Source organism: Peromyscus eremicus, chromosome 1 (genome assembly GCF_949786415.1).
Source record: "Peromyscus eremicus chromosome 1, PerEre_H2_v1, whole genome shotgun sequence".
NCBI lineage: Eukaryota > Metazoa > Chordata > Mammalia > Rodentia > Cricetidae > Peromyscus > Peromyscus eremicus.
Window position 1 is genome coordinate 181,868,175 of NC_081416.1, and position 27,242 is coordinate 181,895,416.

The 27,242-nt window shown below is 44.8% G+C and overlaps 1 protein-coding gene across 1 annotated transcript in view; it reads left to right on the forward strand.

The window, feature by feature from the left end:
- The window catches only part of Lair1 (leukocyte associated immunoglobulin like receptor 1), a 43,241-nt gene extending 16,481 nt beyond the window's left edge, over positions 1–26,760 (forward strand). The window contains exons 2-8 of the mRNA XM_059253781.1: positions 16,777–16,812; positions 20,650–20,979; positions 24,966–25,085; positions 25,180–25,220; positions 25,307–25,346; positions 25,528–25,577; positions 25,980–26,760. Of these exons, the coding sequence (XP_059109764.1) occupies positions 16,777–16,812; positions 20,650–20,979; positions 24,966–25,085; positions 25,180–25,220; positions 25,307–25,346; positions 25,528–25,577; positions 25,980–26,126 (764 nt within the window). The 3' untranslated portion in view covers positions 26,127–26,760. The remainder of the gene's footprint in view (positions 1–16,776; positions 16,813–20,649; positions 20,980–24,965; positions 25,086–25,179; positions 25,221–25,306; positions 25,347–25,527; positions 25,578–25,979) is intronic.
- Positions 26,761–27,242: the final 482 nt, after the last annotated feature.

Genomic DNA, 27,242 nt, shown 5'->3' on the forward strand with positions numbered 1-27,242 from the left:
GTAATAGTTTTAGTTATTAACTAGACACAACCTATAATCACCTGAGAAGAGACCATCCTTGAGGAATTTTCTACATTGGCATGGCCTGTGGGTCGTCTTAAGTTAATGATGTGTGAAGATTCAGCCAACAGTGGGTGGCACCATTCCTTAACCAGGGGCTCCCGAAGTAAGAAAGAGTGGGGAAACCAAACAGCATAAACAAACAAACAAACAAACAAACACTCACATATTTACTTCTCCCTGTTCTGGAATATAGATATGATGTGACTAGATGCTTCAAGCTCATGCTGCACGAAATTCTGTGCTGTGGTAGACTGTAACCTGGAACTGTGGCCTAAAATTAAATACTTTCTCCTCCCCAAATTTGCTTTTTGTTTGGGTATTTTATCATTACAACAGAAATGGAACTAGAACAGATAAGAAAATAAATTGTTCCATGTAGAAAATTTTCTGTGTTGAAGTCCAGAGTCAGGGCATTGAGAAGGCAACACCCTTACATACAGCTCAGACTCTTTTTTTTTTTTGAAACAGGGTTTCTCTGTGTAGTTTTGGCGCCTTCCTGGAACTCACTCTGTAGCCCAAGCTGGCCTTGAACTCACAGAGATCCACCTGCCTCAGCCTCCTGCATGCTTGGATTAAAGGCCGCCAACGCCGCCGCCGCCACCACCACCACCACCACCACCACCCGGCTTCACATTCTTTATGGTAGAGTGACTACCATTAGCTTTGTGGAGATTTGTGCTGGTTTATGGGAGGAGCTTGGGAATGTCTTCCTTTGGTGATACTTAGAGCTTCAGGTTGCTAAGTTCCCATAGAGGAAATGGTCAAGGTTAAGGTTAGGTTGTTTGTGGAGAGTTAGAGCAGCATGTTTGCTGTGGACCCCCATGAGCTCAGGTTTTGAGCACTTGGTATCCACTGGGTGGTTTATGAAACCTTTGGGACACAGTGTCTAGTTGGAGGACATAGGCCACTGGAGGTGGGCCTTTGAAGATGATAGCCTGGTCTCATTGCCAGCCAGGATCCCAGTTTCCTGATCCACCAAGATGTGAACAAGATACACTGAAAGCTCCTGCTTCACAGACCTTCAAGTGAGTCCTTAACTTCAGGCACTGGGCTTGGGATGGGCAACCAGTGAATCTTGGCTGGTTGGTTTCCAAGAAAGGAGATTCTCATATGTAAGCAAGTCTGCAAGGGGAAGTGACTTGCTCAGGTCACTGAAGCTGTGGGAGACTGAACCAGAGGAGGAACTTATCCCAAAGTCTGACTTTGCAGCCAGTGTTCTGCAGCCTTTTTGTTTGTTTGCTTGTTGTTTGTGGAGCCAGGGTTTCTCTGTGCATTCCTGGCTGTCCTGGACGTCTCTCTATAGACCAGGCTGGCCTTGAACTCACAGAGATCTGCCTGCCCCTGCCTCCCGAGTTGCAGCCCTTGGAACGTCTCAGAAACCAAGTTTTCGCTGAACATCTGTGAGAGTGGTCAAATCCAGAGCAGCGGCAACTGTGCACACTGGGAAGGATGTGGTGGGAATGTGGTTATGGGCTGTGGAGAGTCAGTGTGGTGTGGCAGCTGCAGACACAGTACAGCTGTATCTGACAGAGGCATGCATATATATTTTTTACATACTATACTTCTTTTATCACACATATTCATTGTATACAGTATTGATTACATAAGGATATTTTCATATAAGTATTCAATGTAATTTAAGCATATTTTCACTGGCCCCCCTTTTCCCTTTCTCTCATCTTCCTATTTCTACTTTCTTTTTTTAAAAAATTGTTTATTTATTTATTTTACATATCAACCACAGTTTCCCCTTTCTCTTCTTCTACTGCTCCCTCCCCCCACCTCCTTTCTACCCCCACATTCACTCCTCAGAAAGGGTAAGGCCTTCCATCAGAGTCAACAAAGCATGGCATATCAAGTTGAGGCAGGACCAAGCTCTTCTCCCCTGCATCAAGGCTGAGCGAGGCATCCCACCAAAGGGAGTAGGTTCCAAGGAGCCAGCTCATGCGCCAGGGGACGGATCCTGGTCCCACTGCTAGTGGTCCCACAAACAGACCAAGCTGCACAACTGTCACCCACATGCCAAGGGCCTAGTTCGGTCCCATGAAGGCTCCCTAGCTGTCACTCTAGAGTCTGTGAGCTCCCACAAGCTCTGGTCAGGTCTCTGTGGGTTTCCCCATCATGATCTTGACTTCCCTTGTTTATATAATCTCTCCTCTCTCTCTTCAACTGGACTCCCAGGGCTAGGCCCAGTGGACAAGCATATTTTTATAAGACCAAGCAATCTGGATCCTTGCTATCTGCCCAAGGAAACTGAGAAGCTGTGCCTACACACACACACACACACACACACACACACACACACACACACACACCACACCACACACCACACACACCACATCACACACAAACACACACACACAACACACACACACACACACACACACACACACACACACACACACACACACTCCTGCTCATGAATTTGGAGAAAAATAATGTACATTACTAAGTGAAAGAAGCCAGTCTCAAAGGAGCACATACGGTCTGATTCAACTCTGCAAGATGTCCTGAAGCAGACGAAACTCATGGAGGCAGCAGCAAGTAGTTGAGGTTGTAGCTCAAAAGTAGAATGCTTGCCTAGCCTGTGTGAAACCTTGGGTTCTGTGATAGTTAATTTTTACTGCCAACTTGGTGGGATTTAGTAACACCATGAAATCACACCTCTGGGTGTGTCTAAATGGCAGCAGTTCTCAACCTGTGGGTCTTGACCTTTTTTTTTTTTGGTGGGGGGAGTCAAATGACCCTTTCACAGGGGTCACATACACACCAGACATTCTGCATATCAGATATTCGCATTGTGATTTATAGCAGTAGCACAATTTCAGTTATGAAATGGCCAAGAAAATATGATTGGGGGGTCACCACAACATGAGAAACTGTATTAAAGGGAAGGTTGAGAACTGCTGCTATAAGGGTCTTTCCAGAAGGATTTAGAAGAGCTGAGAAGACTGTGTTGGTGACTGTGGTCCTCTGGACTGAATGAAAAAGGGAAGGCAATGCAGGCACCACCATTCACCTCTCTCTGCCTCTTGACTGGCAGATATGTGACTAACTGCCCCATGTTCCTAAGGCTATGACTTTTCTGCCATGGTGGCCTGTACCCTGGAGCTGTGACCTACAATAAACCCTTCCTTCCTTCCTTCCTTCCTTCCTTCCTTCCTTCCTTCCTTCCTTCCTTCAATTGCCTTTGTTAGGTATTCTGTCACAGCAGTGAGAAAAGGTAACTAACAAGTTCCATCTCCAGAAACACACACATGAAAGAGAGAGAGAGAGAGAGAGAGAGAGAGAGAGAGAGAGAGAGAGAGAGAGAGAGAGGGAGAGAGAGAGAAAGACAGACAGAGACAGAGACAGAGAGAGACAGACAGACAGACAGAGACAGAGAGAGAGAGAGAGAGACAGACAGACAGACACAGAGAGAAATAACTGGGTCACAGATGTTTTAGGGGGCAGCAAACCGTAATTGTGGCCCCATGTCTTGGACATTTGCCCAATCCACAGGGCACACAATGCAATATGAATTGCAGATCCCAAACGACAGCAGTGTGTCCCTGTAGCTTTATCACAAAGTGTACCCCTTTGGTGGAGCAGAGCAGGGCTGGGAGGACACCGAAAACTCTGTTCAACTTCTGGTTAGTTTTCCCGTGAACCTCAAGCTTCTGTTGAAATCTATTTTTAAAAACCGGAGTCAAATGAGCCATCGGAGTTTGGTGTCTGGTGGTGGACATTGGTCTGGCAGGTGGGGCTTGTGAAACTTCAGGCATTGCTCATTGTATGAGAAATTTCTCAGTGAGGTAAGGTCAGAGGTGAGAGGAGCGAAGTTCAAAGGAAGTGGTGCTTCTGTTCTTCTGAGAAATTGGCAGAGGAAAACACAGCATACTGCCTTGCCACATGCTGCTCAGAGCACCATTTCCGATACCTTTACCTGTTATTTCAGAAATACAGTGTCTAGAGGCAGTCATAGTAAAGGCGCCAGTTGGAGCCTTCCTGTGGTGGGAACTGGCCCCTGGGGCATGTGGACCATCTGCTTCTCCACTTAGGAAGGGTTGTAGGAGAAGAGGGAGGGCAAATCTCAGGCGAATGCTCTCACACTACCAGGTTTATGTGCTATAGGCTGAAAGGCTGGATTCATATCTGGGAGGTGTAACCAAGAGTGGATTGCGGCTGAGGTGGGGGAGCACTGTGCCCTGTTACTCTTCAAGCCTGTTTCTGGTTCAGCACATCTGGCATAGGAAAATCCTTCCCCTAACACTCAGAATCTGTGCTTCTGTCTTTAACATGGGGATCCCACTGTGGTTGGAAGAGCTGGTGTGATTGTGGTTTCTCTGGGAACGGCCCTGAAACTAAAATTCCAGAAGACATGCTGATCATTTCCAGGGACTTCTGCTAAATCGATGGTTTGAGCTGAGTGTGCATCACCAGAAAATGCATTTGTCCACTTGGTGCAGGGAGCTCATAGTTCTGTGAGCTCTTTAGATTAGGAGAAGAAGGGCCTCACAGTCACATTTCTAAAACCTCAGTTACACTCAATACAGAGACACTTATGACCACGTGACTCAATATTAACCATGGAGAAGGTGCCTTATTGGTGGTGGCAGTTCTCAGACACCACAGCTCCCCAGCTGCAAGTTCTTCCTCTGTGAACAGAAAAGGGAGCAGTAGCTCTTCTCTAGGCCCATGGCTCCCTCAGAGTCCAAACCTCAGGAGCAGTCAGGAAAGGATATTAGACGTTCCTAGTGATCCCCTTCATTCTGAATCATGTATTAGCATCTTCAGAACAGCCATGATTCATGGTGGCTGTGGTTGAAACTCCAATGCTCTTACAAGTTCATGAAGCCATAACGCATGCTACCATGGTGAACAGACAGAACACAGGACTGTTCATTTATTCTCATGACTATAAGTGCATCATGCAGTAAAAATGGTGTTGAGTGGCCACATGAAGGTTGTAATGTTTAGTGTTATCTACTAGAGAGAATCTAGCATCATCACATAGGAGAGGGGCCTGTAGACATGGCTGTGAGGACTTACCTTGATTCTGTTCATTGAGGTGGGAAGACCCACCCACTGTGGTGGCTCCTTTGCCCGGATGGGATCCTGGACTGTACAAGCAGAGACTGAGCTGAGTAGCAGCAAGCATTCATCACACTCTGCTTTCTGATTGAAGGTGCAGTGTAACCAGGTGCCTCAAGCTCCTGCAACTGTGACTTGTTTACCATAATAGATTGTACCTTGAACTGTGAGCTAAAATAAATCCTGTCTCCATTAAGTTCCATTTGCCGAGGTGTGTAAACAGATGGTTTCCTGTCCCAATTGCTTGCTCCCAAATAATCAACACAGAGGCTTAATGTTATTTATAAATGATTGGCTGATAGCTCAGGCTTGTTACTAGCTAACTCTTACACTTACATTAACCCACAATTCTATTTATGCTTTGCCACGTGGTGGTAGCTGTTTTAGCATGGGACGTTCATTTCCTGCTCCTGCTGCATCTGCTGGCAAGTCCTGACTCCACCCTTCTCCTTCCCATCTTTCTTAGTTTGGTTGCCCCATCTACACTTCCTGCCTGGATACTGGCCTATCAGTGTAGAGTAACAAATCTTTACAGTGTACAAGAGGATTATTCCACAGCAGAGGCATGTTATCACAACAAGAAGAGAGAAAACAGGCGAAGTGCTTACATCTTCTCGCTTGCATCCAATTCTTGTTAGTAAAATCTGAATAGAGTCATCCATGCCATTCTCCAGCTGGTGGCTTCATTCTTCACTGAATTGTGAGTGATTATCATGAATGCAGTGGTTCAGGATAATTTATTGACTTGATTTATTTATTGTAAATTTACTGACTTACAGTTTGCGAAGTTAGAAGTTCCAACTGATACTACATGTGGGGGATCCAATATAGTCTCCTTCCTTTAATATCTGTGTTCTAGTGTCTTCAATGGAATTTTAGAAATATTTATTTTAAACAAATTTATTTTTTCTCTCTCTCTTTCTCCCCGTGTGTGTGTGTGTGTGTGTGTGTGTGTGTGTGTGTGTGTGTGTGGTTATACTACGTATGCACAGATGCCTGTGGAAATTAATAGAGGATGTTCGATCCTCCAGAGCAAGAGTACAGGAAGTTGTGGGCTGCCCAACATGGGTCTCCTGCCAGAGCAACAAGCATGCCTAACCACTGAACCTCTTTCAAGGCCCCAAGGGATTAAATTTTAACATGTAAGTTTTGATGAGGGAAGGCACACAAATGTTCAATGTATAACAGCGTAAAAGACAGTATCAGGTGAAACCTCAAGGAACTTCTTTTTTAAGGAAGTAAATAAAATTTATTTATTTATTTTACATCCTGGCCACCATTTCTCTTCCCTCCTCACAGTCTCTCCCCCCACCCCACTCTGTTCCCACCCACTAATCCATTCCTCCTCTGTTCCTGTTTAGGAAAGGGGCAGACCTCCCAAGAGTGTGAACAAAACATGGTATTAAAGTTGCGGTAAGACTAAGCACCTGGGCAAGGAGGCCCCGTATGAGGAATAGGGTCCCAAAAGCCCGTAAAAGAGTCAGAGACAGCTCCTGCTCCTGATGTTAGGAGTCCCATAAGAAGACCAAGCTACACAACTTAACATATATGCAGAGTGCCTAGGTAAGTCCCTTGCATGTCCTTGGTTGCCAGTTTAGTCTCTGTGAGGTCCTATGAGCCCTGGTTAGTAGATCTGTGAGTTTTCTTGACCTATCTGGCTCAAGGAACAATCTCAAGGAACTTCTTAAGGGCTGGAGTCTTATATTTGGCTCCAGAATTGTGACACTGGGATTTAAAAATGCATGGTGCCATACTTTTGCCATTTCTTTCTGTCCCATGAGGGATTCTGATTGGCCTGGTAAAGCTGGGCACCCACTCCTCATCAACAGATATGTGAATAAAAATGTGTTGTATTTACACAATGGAACTGTGTTCAAACATGAAGATGAAAGAAACACGAGAAATGAGAAACATCATTCTCAGGAAAATAGACAGTTCTGGAGTATATTATACTAAATAAAGTGAAATAGACCCAGAAAAAAAGACAGTTATACTATATTTTCTGTCATATATGCAATCCACATCATATACAAAACACACACACACACACACACACACACACACACACACACACACACAGGGTTTAAAATAGAATACAAAGTAAGATGAACTGGACCACAGTAGGACTCAAGAATTTTCTTCTTTAAAATGTGCCAGTAAGAGCAAAAACTGTCAGATGGGAATTGACATTCATAATGTATGGGTTTGACACAGAACTCATATGCTTGCTAAGAAAAGGAATTTCTTCCCATTTAACTAAAGTATACCTCACTTAGGAAAAAAAGAGGAAATGAGAAATACTTCTCAAAAATAGAAAACATATCCAAACGGCAAATATGGTCTCAATGTGTTAGTCACAGGAATGCAAAGTAAAACCACAAGAAGATGCCATTCCCAAAAGTTATTTGGCTAAAACAAAAACAGAAAAGCTTTAGGAGCTGGTGAAGCCATGGAGCTTAGTGGGAGCTGATCATTTTGGAAAATGAGATGAAGACAGTTCAGACCACATATAACAACTGCTAAGCTCATACCAAGACATGGGCATGCGAGCCCAAGTTCTGCCTTCATGGATTCAACCAATGCTGCAAAACAACACACACACACACACACACACACACACACACACACACACACACACACACAAGGCAGGTATTGTAGACATGATCAAAACCTATGGCTAGAAGCTAGGCATAATCCTAACCCTAGCCCTAACCCTAGCCCTAATTCATGGTTAGGGATGTGAGAGGACCTAGGGGAGGAACCTGTTGTTGTTGTTGTTGTTTTTTTAATGAACGTGTTTTCAAAGCACCTCTAAATATTTGTGTTTATGGCCACACATTTGTGCTGACCTCAGACTTGGTCAAAGAAGCTTCTCATTGTAGTACACAGTGGTTAATGTTGACACTCATAACTGCAAAGTACTGAGAACAAGCAGCTTTGATGGTTCAGCCATAGATGGGACACCCATATCAACCTATCCCCTGCCCCAAGGCTCAGGAATCATCATGGAAGAGGGGTTGATAGAGTGTAAGAACCAGAAGATGGGAGGAGTTCTGTGAAATGCTTCGCATGACATGGCTGTTAGATCACAGACTATGGTGTCCTGCACAAGATCAAGCCACTTAAAAATCCAATATGGATTGGGGTAAGGGCTCTCTAGGTCCCACTTCTAGCTTAGGACTGACTGGCAATTGATGGCTTCCATGAGAGGGAGAGTCAGTTTACTTTAAAGGTGTGGCCCATGGTAGGTTGCTCCAGTGGATGTCTCTACATCCACGAATATTTGGGTATCACTAATTTAATTTAGTGGGTTAAAATTAATTAATAAATAAGCCCAACATAGTTTGGAGGCACATGCCTGTCATTTCATAACTTGGGAAGTAAAGGCAAGCAGATCTAGAATTTGAGGTCATCCTTGACTATATAGCGGATTAAATGCCTAGTTACATGACACCATATCTTAAAAAGGAGAAAAAAAGAGGAAAAGGAGAAATTTTAAAAAGGAATATATACATGTATGAAAATACAAAATATAATATAAAAACATTTAGTTCCATTCTGTAGACTCTAAAAATTTCTCTGATAAGGCTTGAGATACATGGCAGTCTAAGGGTATAACAATAAGTCATTAGGAGTTGGTATATAATGTTTTTTAATTTGCATACATGCAACCAAAACACTCATACACTTAAAACAAAATGAAAGCTATGTTAAAAAGAAAAAAGGTTAAAGAGTTTGTAGCTATAACTGAACAGCAGAGAGCTTGCCTGGCATGTGGGAGACCCTAAATTTCTTCCTTACTACTGAACAAAAAAAGAGAGGGTATGTGGAAGGAGAGAGGGAGGGAAGGAGTGAGGGAGGGAGAGAGGGAAGGGGAGGAATTCCAAGGATGGAAATTTTCGAGTTTGATTCAGCAACTCATCAATTTTCTAGAGACCCTGACTCTCATGTTTGGTTAGTATTTTGGTTAGTACCAGGGGCTTGCTATTGCTTAGGTTTATAACTGGATCCTTGGGAGACTTAGGTGGAACGTGGAGGAAGGAGAAGAGAAAAGAGAATGGAAGAAATAGATGGGTAAGAACTTGAGAGGAACAAACTGAGATGGGGAAGAACTAGGTTGAAGGGCCAGAAGAGAGTACTAGAGAAATGAGATGGAAGATGAGGAAGAGCCAGATGGGGAAGAACAAGATGAGAGAGAAGGAGATGGGAGAGGAGCTGATAGGGGAAAGAACAAGATGGATGAGAACCTAGAAGGGGCAGAACTAGATAAAGGAATTAAGATAGAACCTAGAGGGAACAGTAGATAAATACAGAGAGAAATCAGGCAAGAAAGGAGCTAGGCATGAGAGCAGAATAGAAGCTGTGTAGAGAGAGAACCATCACAGAATAATAAAGTGTATGAACTAAGGAGTTTCATGTACATAGATTCATTTCTTTTCATCAAAGATTAATTATCAGCTGGTTGTAGATTCTTCCCGGACTCTGGGAGGGGACAATCGAGGGGCTGGACCCCCATAGTCCACAATAAGAAGTAAAGGCAGGCAAAGGTCTCCTTGTGAAACCATTTTTTATAAAGAAAGGGTTGATTCCCACAAAACCTCAATGCATTTAATCCCAGCACTCGGGAGGCAAAGCCAGGCAGATCTCTGTGAGTTCGAGGCCAGCCTGGGCTACCAAGTGAGTTCCAGGAAAGGTGCAAAGCTACACAGAGAAACCCTGTCTCAAAAAACAACAAAAAAATGTATTTCAGTTTAAGTATCCTTTGGCCATATTTGGTAATATGAAGTGCTTTGGAAAAGCTGGGCCTGGAGGCACAAGCCTTACAATCCCAGCAACTTGGGGGGTTAGGCAGGACCATTGCAAGGTCAAGACCCATGTGGGTTACAGGTTGGACTGTTGAAACTGTCTTAGTTCAAATTTCGTTTCCTCCCTGTCCATGTTTGCAACCTCAGAACAGAGCTACACCCACAGAGCTAGGTCTTTATTAGTAGGATGATTGAGCACAAGCTGTTTGAACCACCACCACCAGTGTCAACTGGAGGCAAGGTGTGGAGGAGTCACCATGCCTGTCTTCAGACACAGAAGATCTTAGAGACTCTGGGAGAGGACACCTCTCCTCTCCCTCTGCTCATGGCACACTAGTGCTGCCTTCTCTGGTCTTGACATAAGGGTATCCATCCATCCTCAAACTCTAGGTCTGTCTCTTATCTATTTAGTCTCTTCAGAATTTTGTTTATGCCACTCTGACCCACTCTAGTTTCAATGGTACTACAAGAATATAAAGAGGGAGGGAAAGAGGGCTGGAGAGAGAGAAAGGAGGAGGGGACAGGGAGAAGGAGAGGGACAAAGAGAGGGAGAGGGAGAGGGAGAGGGAGCTGGCTAGTGTTTTGTCAACTTGACACAAGCCACAGTAATTTGGGAAGAGGAGTCCAATCGATGAGAGAGAGGAGGGATTATATAAGCAAGAGATATCAAGACCATGGTTGGAAAAAGCACAGGGACAAATAGCTAAACTAGCGGAAACACATGAACTGTGAACCAATGGAACTGGACCAGGCCCTCTGGATAAGTGAGACAGTCGATTAGCTTGAACTGTTTAGGAGGCCCCCAAGCAGTGGGACCAGGACCTGTCCTTGGTGCATGAGCTGGCTTTTTAGAACCTAGGGCCTATGCTGAGACACTTTGCTCAGCCTTGGTGCAGGGAGGACGGGACTGGACCTGCCTCAACTGAATCTACCAGGCTGGGCTGACTCCCCAGGGGAGACCTTGCCTTGGAGGAGGTGGGAATGATGGGGGGTGAACTGGAGGGGGAAGGCTGGGGGTGGGTGGGAGGAGAGAGGACAGGGGAATCTGTGGCTGATATGTAAAATTAAATTAATTATAAAATAAAAATATTAAAAAAAAGAAAATGCACCTGCCAGGAGGTGATGATGCACGCCTTTAATCCCAGCACTCAGGAGGCAGAGCCAGGTAGATATCTGTGAGTTCGAGGCCAGCCTGGTCTACAGAGTGAGATCCAGGATAGACACCAAAACTACACAGAGAAACCCTGTCTTGAAAAACCAAAGAAAAAGAAAGGAAAGAAGGAAGGAAGGAAGGAAGGAAGGAAGGAAGGAAGGAAGGAAGGAAGGAGGAAAGAAAGGAAGGAAGGAAGAAAGAAAAAAGGCACTCATCAGGTTGTCCTGTGGATAAAGCTCTGAGGCATTTTTTTGATTATTGATGGATGTGGGTGGACTGTGGGTGGTACACCCCCTGGTATGGTGGTTCTGAGTTTTATAAGAAAGAAGACTGAGCAAGCCATGGGGAGAAAGCCAGTAAGAGGCATTCCTCCACAGGCTCTGCTTCAGTTCCTGCCTCTGGGCTCCTGCCTTGAGTTCCTGCCCTGACTTCCCTCAGTGATAGTGTTACCTGGAAGTCTCAGATGAAATAAACCCTTTCCTCTATAAGTTACTTTTGCTCGTGGAGTTTTATCACAGCAACAGAAAACCTAGCTAAGACAGAGAAAAGGATAAAATCTGTTCTCTTAACATTTTTACTGTGCAGTTCTGTATTATTGGCTATAGGTATTATGTTGTCTTAGAGTTATTCTTATTGATTGACTAAAAGTTTTGTCTATTGATAAATAACTTTCCCACATTGTTCCTTCTGGTAGACAGCATTCCAAACTTTGCTTTTACGAATTTGACTTCTTTAACTATTTTATAGCTTTTGAGACAGAATCTTGCCATATAGCTCAGGCTGGCTTAGAACTCACTATGTAGTGCAGACTGGCCTTGCACTCATGGTGATCCTCCTGCCTCCATGTTATCAGAAGTGGTGAAAGTGGGTCTTTTTCATACTGTTAATTGTTAATCCATGTGCAGGGATTACAAGCATGGATCAGCATGTCCAGCTTGAATATGACTACTTAACATACCTCATATGAGGGGAACAATGCAGTGTCTGCCCTTCTGGGGTTGTTTGTTTCACTGGGCCAAGCCATATGATTTTTGAAGGTCCAGCCATAGGATTTTTTTCATATGGCACCATCATTATCTTCTCCATTCCACTGCGTATATGCACCACATTTCACCCATTCTTTGTAATTATTTCTCCATCATAGCTCTTGTGAATAGTGTTGCAATGATTACATGAGTGCTGACATCTCACTTCCATACTTATTTCATCCACTTACTTGGGTTCTATTTTTAATTTCTTATTTTGTGAAATCTTCATGCTGTTTCTAAAGAGGAAGAGCTTTCTTCCCTCTGATTTACATTTTTTTCCACTAGTGGCATGGAAGGAATTCCTCAGATCCCCCAAAATGATTCTGACTCATTCGTTCAGAGGCGGCTTTTCCTCATAACAGTTGGGGTCATGGGTTCCTGTTAACAGTATGATAAAGATCCACTTTCACCACTTCTGATAACATTTGTTATCTTTTAAAAATGTGATCTGGGGCTCTTCTAGAGGACCCAGGTTCAATTCCCAACATCCACAGGGCAGCTCACAACTGTCTGTATCTCCAGTTCCAGGGGACCTGAGACCCTTACACAGACACACAGACAGGTGAGACACCAATGCACATAGAATAAAAATAAATCTTAAAAATATCGTCTTGGGCTAGGCGGTGGTGGCGCACACCTTTAATCCCAGCACTTAGGAGGCAGAGCCAGGTGGATCTCTGTGAGTTCAAGGCCAGCCTGGTCTACAGAGTGAGATCCAGGACAGGCACCAAAACAACACAGAGAAACTCTGTCTCGAAAAAACAAAACAAAAAAAAAATTGTCATCTGGGCCGGGCACACTAGTGGAAGCCCATGAACTGTGGACTGGTGGCTGTGGAGCCCCTATGGGACTGGACTAGGTCCTCTGGATACAGAAGATGGTTGTTTGGCTCAAACTGTTTGGGGGGCACCAAGGCAGGGGGATCGGGATCTGTCCCTGGTCTATGGGCAGGCTTCTGGAATCCGGTGCCTGTGGTGTGACGCCTTGCACAGCCTTGGTGCAGTGGGAAGGGGCTTGGACCTGCCTAGGCTCAGTGTGCTGGGCTCTGCTGACTCCCCATGGGAGACCTCAATTTGGGGGATGTGGGAATGTGGGGTGGTTTGGGAGGGAGGGCTGGGGGTGAGAGGAGGGAGGAGGTGGGATCTGTGGGTAGTATGTGGAGTGAGTAGAAAATTTCTTAATAAAGAAAAATGAAAAAAAGAATAAACACTGAAAAAATTGTTGTCTGGGTCAGTGGGATGGCTCAGTGAGTAAAGATGCTTGCTTCCAAGCCTGACAACCCGATTTAGATCTCTAGGACCTACACAATGAAAGGAAAGAACCAACTTAGGCAAGTTGTCCTGTGACTGCTTCTCTCTCTCTCTCTCTCTCTCTCTCTCTCTCTCTCTCTCTCTCTCTCTCTCTCTCACACACACACACACACACACACACACACACACATACACACACACACACTCACACACACAAATCGACATTATTTAATAAAAGCCATTATCTATAGCAGCACACATAAAATGTGTGAAATATCTGCTTGGGATCTTACAAAGATCATAACATCAAACATTTAGGGGGGACTTTATGATTCTCATTTTAAACTTTAGGAAATATGAGCTTTGGGTGTCGAAATGCCTTGTCCAAAGATCGAAGTCCATTCGTTTCTACAACAAGGACTGACATGTAAAATCTTATACTTCTGTGTCTTACATATTTACAGCAAGACAAACATGGAGGGATGAGCTCGCTTGCACCTGAACTCAGGGACCTAACTTATTGTTTAAAATCTGATGCCTTCTCACAGAGTCACTAGAGGAAAGAGTGGAAAGCGCAGGGGAGAAACCTCTTCCTCTTCGTGTGAGGCAACTGATATAGAAACCTTGTGATGAGCGCCAGTCGGCACATCCTGCCTCTGTGTCCACTGCAGGACTTCAGCTCCAGACCTGGTCAGACTGCGGAGCCTGAGTCATGTCACTCCGTCCTGCCACTGTGCTGGCCCTCGGTGAGTCCTGGGAGAAATGGAGGGATGAGGGAGGTGACTTGGGGAAGGGAGTCTACTCCCTACTCAGGCCTGAAACCAGCCAGGCAGATTCTGGAGTCCCCTGGGAAGAGAGTCTCTTCACCCCATCATCTACTTGGAAGATACTTCTGTGGACTTATTGATAGGAACAGGAATAGGGCACTCGGCCAAGTTCAGCTTTAAAAGGAGTTAGGAAGGGATGATGACCTACGGACGTTTGATTTTCTCAGTGTCCAAGGTTGAACTCAGGGCCTAATGCATGCTAGGTAAGCATGCTGCCACAGAATTGTAGCCCTTCAATTCATGCCTTCTTTTTATTTTTTAATATCACAGCAGTTACATGTTGTTGAATACCCTTGTTCAGAAATTCTTTTATTTCTAAAAAGTTTTTATTCGTTTTTTGAGTTTCTTACATTTCTCACACCCAACTTTTCCAAAATCCACCCCCCTTTCTCTACCCACTCAACATTGTGTCCATTTTTATTTTTTTATTTTTATTTTTATTTATTTATTTTTTGAGACAAGGTTTCTCTGGGTAACAGTCATAGCTGTCCTGGAACTCTCTTTGCAGACCAGGCTGGCCTCGAACTCACAGAGATGCATCCGCCTCTGCCTCCCAAGTGCTGGGATTATAGGCGAGGGCCACCACCACCTGGCTCTTTTGTGTCCATTTTCAAAAAGCCTTTTAAGATCAATTTGTACTGCTCAAACATTCTTGCGTGTGGTCTAGCACTGGAGAATGGTTGACTTAACAGGGGCTACACTTTATTTTATTTTATTGGTTAATTCAGAGACAGTGTCTTACTATGTAGCTCTGGCTTTCCTGGAACTCACTGTGGAGACCAGGCTGGCTCTCCAACTCACAGAGATCCACCTGCCTCTGCCTCCTAAATTCTGGCATTAAAGGTGTGCTTCACTACACCTGGTTCCAGGGTCTATACTCTTAAAACTGACTCTTCCTCTTCCAGCAGGCAGTAATGACCATTCGCTCCAAGGCTAAAGCAGGGAGTATGTGCCTAAACTTCCTTCCAGTTCTGGGATTTTGTCTCACTTGGGCTTGCACAGGTCTTGTGTATGCTGTCACCACTGCTCTGTGTTCATGTGAGCAGCTGCCCTCTGTGTTCAGAATACCCTGTAGTCCCTGAAATCATCTACTGCCTCTGGCTTTTATGCTCTTCCTACCCCCTCTTCCAAAACGATCCCTGAGTCTTGGGAGGAGGAGATGTATGGTGTGTATGTTCCCCTTAAGGCTGAGCATTCTGCAGTCAGTCTCTTTTTCTGTGCACCTTGATCAGTTGTGGGTGTCTGTGTTAATCTCCATCTACTGCAAATAGAAGTTTCTCAGGTGAGGCGTGGGAGATGCATTGATCCATTGGCAACAATGATAAACACATTTTTGTTATTAGATATATTTAAAATATTTTTAAAAAGATTTCTTAGATGCATGCAATATGTTTTGAGCATATTCATCCCCATTCTTTCTGTAATTCCGTACCATCCCCTCCCCCCTCTACTTTGTGCCTCTTTAAAAAAAATAATCCAGTGAATACAATTTGGGCTGTCCATATACTCAAGGGTGTGGGGCCATCTGCTGGAGCCTGGTCAACCTACCATAGGCCACAGCCTTAGGGAAAACTGACTCTCCCTTCCCCAGAAGCTGTCAACTGTCAATAGCTCCTCAGGGAGGGGTGGGGACCTTGTGAACCTCTCTCCCCTCCATCCCAGCCCTCACTTTACTTTTTCCCACCTTTTCTTATTTATGCTTCTCTCATACAATACATCCCAATAGCAGTTTTCCCTCCTTCCGCTCCTCCAGTTCCCCACCCACCTCCTCTCTCCCCAAGATCCGCTGTTCCTCCAGTTTCCCGTCAGAAAAGAGCAAGCCTGACAGGGATATCAACTGGACATGGCATAACAAGATTCAATAAGACTAGGAACAAACCCTCATGTCAAGGCTGGACAAGGCAATGCAGTAGGAGGAAAGAGTCCCAAGAGCAGGCAAAAAAATCGGAGATACACCAACTCCCACTGTTCAGAGCCCCACAAAACCCCCAAGATAAACAACCATAACTTTTATTCAGAGGCCTTAGTGCAGACTCATGCAGGTTCTGTGATTTCTGCCTCAGTCTCTGTGAGCCCCTATGAGCTTTGCTTAGTTGATTCTGTGGGCCACATTCTGATATCCTCAACCCCTCTGGCTCCTACAATCCTTCCTCTCCCTCAGCGTTCTCCAAGCTCCACCTAATGTTTGGTAGTGGGTCTCTGTATTTGCTCCTGTTACCTGCTAGGGAAGTCTCTCCAATGATGATTGGGCTAGGCTCTGAACTAACCCTGTTTTACTTTCAGTTTTGAGACATGGTCGCACCGAGATGAACTCACTTTGTAGCCCAAGTAATACCGGAACACGTGACTTGGTTGAGTAGCTGGGATTTCAAGTCTGTGTCTCCGCCTTGGGGATATCTTAAGAGTTCTTTCAGAGCAAGAAGAAGGATTATACTATGACATTAATGTGGAGGAGGGATGGCTGGGTAACCCTGGGAGGCTGGATGTCCCTACCTACATCTATCTAGTCCTTCCCAGATTCTCATCTCCAAGCAAACCACGTGGTTAGTGTCTTTCTCACTGGGTCTTCTCTTTCAGTGCTGTGCCTGGGGCAGACAAGCAACACTCAGGAAGGTGAGTCATGTCTTTGGTTACTTCTGCACCTATAGGAAGCTTTGGAGAGGATCATGTGCACTTGGAAGGCCTGGAGGGAGACCCTTGAATATTTCCTGTAATCATAAACATCAAATATTCAACCTTCACCTCTCTCCTTTGTTTTCTGGTTTAAAATGTTTTTAATTGACAGATAACAACCATTATATATTTATGGGATGCAACTTGCTGTTTTGATATGTGTTTACACTATGCTATGACTAAGTTAGGCTAAGTCGCATGTCCATCACCTTTGACATTCATCATTTTTTATTGGTGAGAATGTTACATTATCTACCATTATTGGAAGTTTTAAAGAAACTATCAGGTATGATAGATCTCAAATAATGCATTTCTCCTGTCTAAATGGAATTTTGTATCTTTGATGAACATCTTCTCTGTTTCCATCTACCCTCTCCCTAGCCTCAGGTAGCCAACTATTCTTTTCTCATTCTGTTCATCTCTGAGGTAAATGTCTTTGCATTCCATGTGTAAGAGAGATCTTGTGGTATTTGTTATTCTGTGACTGGCGTATTTCAGTTAACACTCCCAGATTCACTCTGGTTGCCACCAACAGCAGCATTTCCTTTATGAAGGATGACCAGGATTCTAACGTGTTTGTGCACCACATTCTCTTTATCTATTCATCTACTGACTGACAGTTGCATTGATTCTATCTCTTCTCTACTTGGAATAGTGCTGAGAAGAACATGGAAATGAGATATCTCTCTGACAGGCTGTCTGTAAAGACAATTTCATTCAGTATGACCAAGCCTACAGCTGAGAGATTTCTCCCCGTAACCCAGACCTCTCTTAGGACCCCCTTAGCAAGGAGTTGATAGTCATCAAAGGCAGATCATGAGAAGACACACTTGATCTCCCCTCTCCATCTTCCTATATACAATGTGTCACCAGGTCCTGTTGTTTCCTCCCACTAAATTCGTAAGTCTGTTAGTTAGCTTAATTGGTTTGTTTTGAGACAGATTCTCACTATGTGCCCATGAATGGCCTGAAACTCACTCTGTAGACCAGCCTGGCATAGAACACACAGAGATATGCATGTTTCTGCCTTCCAAGTGTTGGGATTAGATGGATGCATGACCACACTCAGCCTCAAATCTTTCTCCTCTTTTGCATAAATTTCTGCTAACTTCTTTCTAGGCTCCTTCCTTCCCCACCCATTGGTTCCTTCCCTTATGTCTGCTCTGCTTGTCTATACCTCCAAAGGCTCCCAGCCTTCCTGACATCATGGAGATTGTTCCTTGCCACGCAGAAGCACAAATATCATCCCTCTACTTTCTGCAATTTGAAAATTTAATCCAGAAGCTTTTATTTGTATTATCTCTGAGGCTTCACATGTTTCTCTGAACAGAGTCTTTTCTGGCCCCGTGAACTGAAAATCATCCACTACCTCTCTTCTTAATTTTTAAAATTTTTTTTAGATTAAAATATAACTACATCATTTCTCCCCTCTCTATACTCCCTCCAACCCTTTCTATGTCCCTGCTTTCCATGATCCCTATCAAATGCAAGGCGTCATTATTATTATTATTAACTCAAATAAATAAATAAATAAATAAATAAATAAATAAATAAATAAATAAAGCTTGCTGTGTAGTGGTTAGTGTTGCTTATATGCATGTGCTTTTAGAGCTGATATTAAGGGGCTCATCCCTGGGAAGACTAATTCTCCCTCTCTCAGCAGTCATTAAATGCTTGTAGCTCCTCGTAGAGGCATTGGGGCCCTGTGAGATTTCCCTCATCCAAGCTGGGATGTCAACTGGTGTTGTCATTGTTCAGGACATGTTCAGGAAGCCATATTGTTGAGGTATCATGGGTGTAGCTCCCCAGTCATATCAGAAAGATACTCTCTCACAGTAGACTTCCTGGTTATCTGGCTTTTACAGTCTTTCTGTTCCCTCTTCTTTGATGTTCCCTGAGACTTATGTTTGGGGATATGTTGCAGATGTATCCATTGGGGATGGGTCCCCATTATCAGTTGTTTTCTGCACTTTGACCAGTCGAGGCTTGCTGTAATGGTCTCCGTGTGCTGTAAAAGGAAGCATCTTTGATGAGGGCTGAGAGCCACATTTACTAGTCAGAGGTTGGACACTGGATGAGCAAGTCAAGCTGGGCCTGGAGGTGGGATGTGGCTCGGGCTCCATAGTTTGTTTTGATCTCAGTCTGCAGGGAAGGCTTTGCCCTGGAGGAGGTGGGAATGGTGGGTGGGCTGGGGGAAGGTGGGGGGGGGAGAACAAGGGAATCCGTGGCTGATATGTAGAACTGAATTGTATTGCAAAATAAAAATTAAAAAAATTAAAAAAAAAAGAATCAGACCACTGTGTCTCTGTGAGCTGGTGACTCCGACATACCCCAGCTACATTCTGATCCCCTTGTCCTATCAGATTGGCTTATCTCTGGGTCCTTCAACTTTCTTTCATTTTCCTTAAACACTCCAGCCACCCTCCCAACACACACACTTTGGGTTATCTCACAGGATGAATTTTAATTTAATTTTTAAAATTACAAAAATTACATGTGTTTATCATGTCTGACTTCATATTTGAAATAAATAGATATTGGAGAATGACAAAATCAAGCCAATTAGCATATGATTTATCCTGACATTTCCCTTCTTGGACAGCCCTTAAAATTCAGCTCTCAGTGACTCTGATGGACATGAAGCTTTGTGTTAATCATCCTTGGCATACCCCCCAGCTGATCTCTTGAATCACTTCTTCTGTAGCAGAGGATCTGTGTCCTCTGAGTGGCACTTTACACAATTTTGTCAATCTTTGATTCTCCATGTCCCTGTCTGCTAGGTACAGACAGTTTACTCCTGCCTCTCAGGTCTCAGTGCAAGAAGCTCTTCCCTGTCATCTCAGGGAGTACACCTCTGATCTCACCTGTCCCTTGAGATTCCTATGCTCACCCATCACATTCATCATAGTCTATTTGCCACAGTATTGAACAATTATTATCTCAAATCAGTCTTGCCTCCCATACTTTACCTTCAAATTGAAGAAATTGTGTATCTTGTGTAAGTGAAACCATGGAAACATGGAAGGCATCCCTAAAAGATGAATAAGATATTAAAAATGGTTGAAAGGATGAGTGAAGGAAGGAGATAGGATTAGGAAATGTTGGTCTAAGGGCACAAAAACTCATTTACACATGGATAAAGGCAGGAGGTCAATTATGCAGCATGCCTAGCAACTATGCAGCTGTAAGCTTGGAAATTGCTACGGAGGGGAATGATGAACGTTATCCTCACAAAAAAGATAAGTTTGTGAGGTTACACACATTGATTAGCTTGATCCAGCTGTCCCACAAGGTATACCAAGACATTACCTGGAACACAGTAAGTGAGCATTTTAAATTTGTCGCTTGATGTAAGCATATATATCTGTGATTTTATGGGGGTGCTCCTACATTCAGACAGTTTGAAGCAGATGGGCTTTTAAAACCCCAATAATAGACTGGAAAGAAGGTGGAGATAAAGGTAGAAAATGCAGAGGTCCCTTCAATGAGCAGGGGGGCAGCGGGCTCTGCAGTAGACATGTCCAGCCTGGGATGTTCTGAGATTTCCTTGGATGGATCTTTGCTAGACCCAATATGTGCTCAGGCTTAGGTTTCTTATTGTCATGTGATGGGGATTCAAACATGTGCAGAAAGTGAGAATGTTATAAAGCTGCACTTCTGTCGTGTCTGGAGAACTCTAAATTTGGTAAGAATATAGAATGGTGCACCTAAATTGGTTTTGTGTTGTGGCAATGTCCTGACTGTGTACACTGAGATTCCTGCTCTGCTCTCTCCTAGGATCTCTGTCAAAGCCTTCCATCACAGCTGAACCAGGCCTTCTGATCCCCCAAGGGGGTTTTGTAACCTTTGTGTGCTCAAACTCTAGTGGGTATGATACATTCCGCCTGGAGAAGGGAAGCCACGGAATCATGGAGAAGAAGAACACACAGCCTCTAATGACAGAGGCTAGATTCCTCCTTAGCCCAGTGAATGAAAGCACTGCGGGACGCTATTCCTGTATCTATGTAAAAAGGTCCAGATGGTCTCCACGCAGTGAGATCCTGGAGCTGAAGGTAACCAGAGGAGATGTCACCCAGGCTCCTGACCCAGGTCCAACAGTGACTTCAGGTTTGTTTCCAGGTCCCTGGACTCTAGTCTTAGCTGCTCTCCCCTGCCTCAACTTCCCCTGCTTTTTCTTAAACCCAAGACTCCTTTCTCTCACCTCCCTCAGCACAGGTCCCCTCTGCCCTTAGACCCCAGATTTCTGGAGCTTTAGTCTTACCAGACACCATGAATGGCCAGGATGACATGACAGTCTAGGGGGTAGGACACTGAGTTGTTCTTGATTACTGGGTGGGGACTGAGCTCCAGAAATGGTGGGGGTAGATTCCTCTCAAGGCGATGCACATTTTTTTCACTGGATGTGGTGATTTAACCTGTCCTTCCACTGTGTCCAAGCCTGTAGTGACTGCAGGAATATATCTCCTCTGGCATGATAGTCTCTCACTAGGCAGGCCATATGGTCCAGGGAGGGCTGGTGGGCAGGTCTGGACTATTTATTCTTTTGAGTGTGCTTTCATATGTCATGGCTTGTGTGTGGTCTGGCCCCAGAATGTCCTGGAGTCAGGGTACAGAAAGAAGCTCTAGTCCACTTCCATGTCTTCCCACCTCTTCCTAGGAGTTGTTCAGTGCTTATTCTGTGAGGCCAAGCAGAGCAAGCGAGGCAGGAACAGAAGGAAGGACCAATATCCAACAGCAGGGATTTAGGAGAGGCTCCGCCATGTTTCTTGTTTTCTCTGCCCAGTCATTTCATGTCTCTCTCATGATCTGTGGCTGAGTGATGTGCAAATCACCCCTTTTGGATCAATGCTTAGGATGGAGAAGAGGTCTACATAGCTCTCCTCATAAACTCTCAGTCCTTTACCCTGCTTCGTTGCTGATGTTGTGGTTTATTAGGGATTATACACTGGGTTGATGTCCTGACTAGCCTTCTGCTTAGCTTTGGAGCCAGGCATCAGGATGTCATTGATACTATTTTTCTTTCTTTCTTTTTTTATTTTGAGATGGAGTCTCTATGTAATCCCAGCTGTCCTGGAACTTGTTACATAAACCAGGCTGGACTCAAACTCATAGAGATCCTCCTGCCTTTGCCTCCTGAGTTCTGAAATTAAGGCCTAAACCATCATGCTCCAGTGACCTTACTATTTTAAATATGGAGAAAATTAACGTTCTTGGTCAAGGATACCAAGCTCTGAAGACTGGGGCAGAAGTAGCCCAGCAGCGTCACCCCAGACCTCAGGTTGCACAGCTCTATGCTGCCCTCTTGTGGTCTGAGCCTCATTGCACACATTGCTCTGCGGTGGAGCAGATTAGGTCTCTCCAGGCCAGTTCAGGCTTTAAGACAGCAAAGGATACTTTTTCAGTGTCTGTGCCTGACAAAGGTGGAGGGATCCCTGAGAGGAAAGTGCCACGGGAAGGGTGTGACATGTGAAAGGTAGCTAGTCTGGGAGGCTGTGGGATGTGGAATGAGCTTCTTTTCACTCCTTGTGTCTCACGCTATCGTGCTGCTTGCTCCCTGGGCGCCGAGGCACAACCCTGTGGGGAGGAGATGTGGTCCTGAGTCCTCCGTGGACTCTTTGATCTAGGCTGTGTTACTGTGCGGCTAAGGTCCGAGTTCAGACAGGTGGGATGGTGGACAGGGACACAGAGAGTGGAAAGACAGAGGGGAGCAAGATGGTGTTTCGGGTGGAGCCCTTTCCTGTGCTATTGTGGTGTCATGATGTGTTTCTCAGCTGAATGTACTGGATCACCATCCTGTTTTTGACTTTTTTTTTTTTTTTTTTGGTTTCTCGAGACAGGGTTTCTCTGTGTACCTTTGGCGCCTGTCCTGGAACTCACTCTGTAGACCAGGCTGGCCTTGAACTCACAGAGATCCTCCTGCCCCTGCCTCCCGAGTACTGGGATTAAAGGCATATGCCACCACTGCCCGGCCTGTTTTTGACTTTTTGAACAAATATTCTCTCATTTTGAATGCACTGGTCCAAAGGTGATTCAAACTGGACACTCACTGTGGGGGAAGGGAAATGGCCATGCCATTGTGGGCATAATGGAGAGATAATTCGGATGAATCACAGAAATACATTAAAATTTCAGATCTAAAACTAGACTTATGTTGAATTATATAATTATCTCATAATTAAAATAAACAATGTTATTGATGTAACAATATAATGTATCTTTACACATAAATATAATGCATGCTATTCCATTTTAAATAGCATCACATGCTATTTCATATTTGGAATACATAGCTTGACAGGTATCATTTATTCCTATAACGCACACAGGCACACATTTATTAGGATAGCAATGTATAATTTATATGTTTGAAAGATAACACATATATATGTTATTTATATATCAATTTATGTGATACAAGTTAATATGTTATTTATTTCATATTTGCTTTTTGACTTTCTTGTATAGGGATGTGTGTTGTGTACTGCCTGTTCTCATGTGTTGACACTCAGGTGGGTGCGGGCTCACATACATGCGTGCGTGCATGTGTGTGTGTGTGCATGTGTGTGTGTGTGTGTGTGTGTGTGTGTGTGTGTGTGTGTGTGTGTGTAGGTCCATGATTGATGCTGAATGTCTTACTGAGGTGTTCTCCACCTTCCAATTTAGGTACAATCTCTGACTGACCCCAGGGTCCACTGTTTCAGCTAGTCTGGCTAGCTGGATTGCTTGGGGGATTTCCTGTCTCTGTCTCCTGTGCACTGGGATTACAGTCTGGGCATTGTGGTCATTTAACTTTTGCTGTGGGTTCTGGGGATCCAAACTCTAGTCCTCACTCTTGCACACCAAGAGCTTTTCTCATTGATCGGTGTCCAGAGCACCTTAGCTGTGCTTATTTACATTACATGTGAATATACAGCCATGTGTCACTTAAGAAAGGTCCTTTGTTCTGGGATGTATGCCCATAGGCCATGCGATCATGTGACTCCTGTGTTCTGAGAAATGCATCATTGGTAGCCCATTGTGTCATTGTGTGAACAAGATGCTATTTAAACCAGCTTACAAGGCAAAGTCCTCTGTACACCTAACCATATGGCATATAAAGCAAGCAACTGCAGTCCTGCACAAATGTTATTCTGAATGCTGCAGGCAACCAAAACTTAAGGGCAGACACAAAACCACAAAGGCAAAGAAAGTTTTAGCTCAGTTACAATCTTACCAAAGGTCCATAGTTAATTATAACATCATGATACAGCACATGTGACTCTGTTTGCATATGTAATATATAATTATAAATATATCATGTGCGTGCATATGACATGTATAATTAAGTTGCAATAAGATACATGGGAAGGACAGAATAGCAGGTAGGGCCTTGAGTTGGACATGGGCAAGGTGTTGAGGGAAGAACCTCCAAAGGGACGTTGTCTGACTTTCTTTAAAGGACATTGAAGCTTCTGCCTCAGGAGCAAGGGAGGGGAGTGGCTACCATCCAGGAGGAGGGGACAGGTGGGCCCCACCTTGTGTGGTGGCTTGTCAGGTGGTACAGTGAGTGCATGGGTGGAGAAGGGTGAATGTTATAGGAGAGGATGGGATGGGCACCAGATGCTGTCTTCAGGGCTCCAGACATCAAGACAACATTGGGACTGAGTTCCTTCCTGTCAGGGGCTACCCTGAGGAACACATAGAGATGGGGATACTTGACATCAGTGAGAGCCCAAGGGGGGTTTGTTGAGGGAGCATTGCTTCTTTTCTTGTTGGTTGTCGGTCTCTGCAAAGCTCTACAGAGTGTGGTAAATAATGCTGTCCTTAATGGCTTCAAGTCATGTGGGAACCAGAGTGGATGTCATTAGCTACAAATGACTGCTGAGTCATTAGATGACTCTGCCAGTGGCTAGAGGGTCCCAGGGCACAAAGAACGTCAACACTCCTGATGGGTAATGTGAGGATAATGTTGAAATATTTCAAGGCTACTGTTGCACCTGAAATTTTATATACTCACACATTCATGAATACCACCCAGCATATGTGTGCTACGTAGTGGGTACTCAAAAAAAAAAAATGCATGCTGCTGATAACCTGGTTACCATCTTTCCTAGGCAAATCCTGGCTGAAGACAAATGGCATTTATATTCTCATTGGGGTCTCTGTGGTCTTCCTCCTTTGTCTTCTCCTCCTCCTTTTCTTCTGCCTCCACAGCCACCGTCAGAAAAAGCAGGGTAGGTATCTGTGGTGAGAGCTGGCTTTGGTGGGCTGTGGGGGGTACTGGGAACAAGACCTCCCTCCTAAATGTGGACTACTAACTATTCTTAGGGCTCCCCAGCAGCAAGAGCCAGCAGCAGAAGCCACAAGAGAGGTGAGATTTCTGGAACGACTCCTATACCCTTGCCCAGTCCTTTGCCTTCAATCAGTCTCTAATGTTCATCTATCCTTTTCCCTTCGGCTCAGCCTTGCTACTAATGGCCTGGAGAGAACACCAGGTAAGGAATGTGAGTAGCAAGGAAGGGTTACGCAGTCCACTGGGAAGCAAAAGGAAAGGAAAATATCAAGGATTTTGTAGGGAAACATTGTAGGGGTTCTAGGTGGGGTGGGATATAATGAGCTTATATTGTCTTCTAGTGTCCACCAAAGAGAACTTATCCTGTGTCTTCTTTTTCATAGACATAGTCACAGATGACAGGCTTCCAGAGGACAGAAGGACAGAAACCTGGGTAGGTCTTGTATTCGTCATCTAGCACTAACTAAGAAAATGCCCCCAAATTTAGCAGCTTAGCACGGCTTCAGTCTCTTGGGTAAGAAACCATGGAGCAGAAGAATTCTAAAAGTACTGACTACAAATGCTGTCACTCAGGCCTTGTTAGAGTGACACATTCTAATGGCTGCAGACAGGAGAGCTCTCCACAGCAGCTGGCTTTCCCCAGAGAGAGAGTCTAAGACAAGAGGACAGAAATTACTTCTGCCATGTCTCTGAATATTGTAATCCAACTCGAAAACCATTGGGAGGAAACCAGAGGATAGCATGACTATAACCCATAGAGTCGTTACAGGCAGCTTCCCACTCCTCAGCACCCCACCCCCACAACCACCCTAACTCTCCTGGGCCTCCCTTTCAGACCCCTGCTGCAGGAGGCCTTCAGGAGGTGACATATGCCCAGCTGGACCATCACGCCCTCACACAGAGGACAGTTGGAGCTGTGACCCCACAGAGCACAGACACCGTGACTGAGTCCAGCACCTATGCAGCCATCATCAGACGCTGAGCCCGGGCACACCTGGAGACATGCACAGTCACTGTTGGAAAAGCCCAAAGCAGTCATTCAAGGGCTCCCATTGGGATCACCTAGGTGTGGGAAGCTAACCAGCCAGTTCTGCTCAAGGCAGAAACTGGACCCTGGAGGCCCCTGCTCCCCATCTAGGAGTTGCATTGTGAAGGTGATAGTATCAGTCCTTGGAAAGACCATGTTGCAGTAAGCTTTAGAGCCCAAGTTACAATCACCTAGTTGTTTCCAGAGACACAGTTAGAGCCCCTTAGCTGTTTCTACAGACCCTTCCACAGCCCAGAATATTTAATGAACAGCTCTGTAGTTGTCCAGTGGCCTCTACTCACTTGTGTAAGGAGCCCAGTGAAACCCTAAAGGCTTCTTTGGACCCCCCTGCTGACTCTGACTGGGTTGTACTCATGCAGCTGAAAGCTAAGCCACTTCTCTGCATCAGGCCTCATGGGGTGCATCATGGGTGTTTTTGAAGATGGAGCATCTACTACCTGTGTGGATCTTGAACACACAGCCTGTAAGGACCCTAATTCCGTCTTTATTGCTGTTCAGAGATGAGTAGAGAAATGAAGGCTACAGAAGATGCTTATGATTCCCTTTTCTTTAAATATATGTGTAGTTGAACAAGACTGTGCATACTCAAGTGTGTACCATCAGGGCTTGGTGTGCTGTTGTGTGTGTAGCCAGCAGCACAAACCCTCAGCCCAGCTGCCACCTCCCGCTGGATGCCCTGAACATATTCACTGATGATTGAACTTGGGTTGGTGTTTATTACTGGAGTGTGTTGATTAAGGGATGGAAGAGGAAGGAGGAGTCAAAGGAGAGGGGAAGCTGAGAGTGGGCAGAGCTGTCCTACCTACCTACCTACCTACACACACACACACACACACACACACACACACACACACACACACACAAGTGTATTCACGCACACGGAGCAGGAGAACACTGAATCACCGTGAGGTGCTATTTGTCAGTGTCTCTGACCCGCACACAGGGTCAGGCTCAATGGTCCCATACCCATGCATGTACAGTCAGCACTATATTAGATTCAGAGAGCTTTGACAACAACGTCGACAACAGTAATGATTTAAAAAGAGGACA